The sequence below is a fragment of the Octopus bimaculoides genome, chromosome 24 (genome assembly GCF_001194135.2).
Source record: "Octopus bimaculoides isolate UCB-OBI-ISO-001 chromosome 24, ASM119413v2, whole genome shotgun sequence".
In the NCBI taxonomy this organism is placed as follows: domain Eukaryota; kingdom Metazoa; phylum Mollusca; class Cephalopoda; order Octopoda; family Octopodidae; genus Octopus; species Octopus bimaculoides.
In genome coordinates, this window is record NC_069004.1 from 33,510,130 (window position 1) to 33,511,567 (window position 1,438).

A 1,438-nucleotide genomic window follows, 5' to 3' on the forward strand; every position below is an offset into this window, starting at 1 on the left:
TATATATGTATATATATATATATATATATAACGTTCACATGTTTGTGTGTGTGTGTGTATATGTATATATATACCCTATACACACCCGTTTGTGTATGCATATATAATGTGTTTAACCTTGTCCTTTTAGGGGACGACATCAAGCCATGTCCACGATGTACAGCCTTCATCACCAAGATGAACGATGGTTCCTGCAACCACATGAAGTGCACAGTGTGTGGCACCGAGTTCTGTTGGCTTTGTATGAAAGAGATTTCAGACCTTCATTATTTAAGGTAAGTTATTGATTATATTGATCCACGTTTATCGATTGATGGCGTTATTGATTTGTTGTGTTATCTAGTATTTCTTGTAGGAAAAGGTTTGCTCTGCCTCGTCTGGCAGAGAAGTTAAAAGTTAAAACTGGATTATTTTGTAACTCACTGCTTCCACCTTTACCACCCTCACCACCACCACCACCACCACTAATACTACTACTGCTACTACTACTACTACTATTACTACTACTGTTGCTGCTGCTGCTGCTGCAACAATGAAAATTGCCACTGCTTGCTTTCATTGAGAAAGTCTTTCTCCACACACACATACACACATAGCGTCAGATAATGCATAAGAACAGATGCATAGCAACAGACAATGCACAAAAGCAGATATATATATATACACAAGTGCTGACTACCTCCACCACAATGCTCGTTGCACCAACACTGCAATGCTCGATGCACCAATGCTACAATGCTGTTTCCGCTCAGTGCTGCAATTCTCAGTTGCCATGACCATCAACCGTCTGTGCTCAATGTTACAGCCTTGGTGCTATGACCATCAATACTCAGTGCGACAATCCTCAACACCTTGATGCTCAACACTATATGCAACCTTCAATGCTCAATGCTACAACCCTCAATGCTGCTCCCTTCAGTGCTCAGTACTTCAGCCCTCAACACTGTGCACAATGCTACAACACTCAATACCATCAGCTCAAATAGAGTAACAGTCAAATTTGCAACACTCAGTTCTTTGGTACCCAATGCTCAGTGCTACCCACCCCTCAAAAACTTGAGGTTCAATGCTCAGTGCTACACAACCCTCAGTGCTTGATGTTCAATGTTTGTAATACTCAGTGCTACTCAGCATTTAATGTCCAATGCTACAACAACGCTCAGTGCCGTTCAACCCTCAGCACTCGATTTTCACCACTTTCCACTGCGAGGCTCCAAAACTTGACACAGACATAAATAAAAAAACTGTCAGTTTGATGTTGTACTGACTTTTAAATTCTATTGTTTAAACATGACCTATATAGCATTACATGCGTGTGCGCGCCTCTTTGTGTTACTTCCTCTCTCCCTCACTCCTCCTCTCTTTCTCTGTCCTTCTCTTTCTCTCTCCACCTTCCCCCCTTATCCTATTTCATTCTGTGTATCAAATATTTACATCT

General features: G+C 41.3%; 1 protein-coding gene across 2 annotated transcripts in view; it reads left to right on the forward strand.

Moving 5' to 3' along the window:
- The window catches only part of LOC106873770 (E3 ubiquitin-protein ligase RNF19B), a 57,903-nt gene that overhangs the window by 37,563 nt on the left and 18,902 nt on the right, over positions 1-1,438 (forward strand). For both annotated transcript variants that reach the window (XM_052976208.1, XM_014921274.2), the window contains one exon: positions 131-275. In XM_052976208.1, the coding sequence (XP_052832168.1) occupies positions 131-275 (145 nt within the window). The remainder of the gene's footprint in view (positions 1-130; positions 276-1,438) is intronic.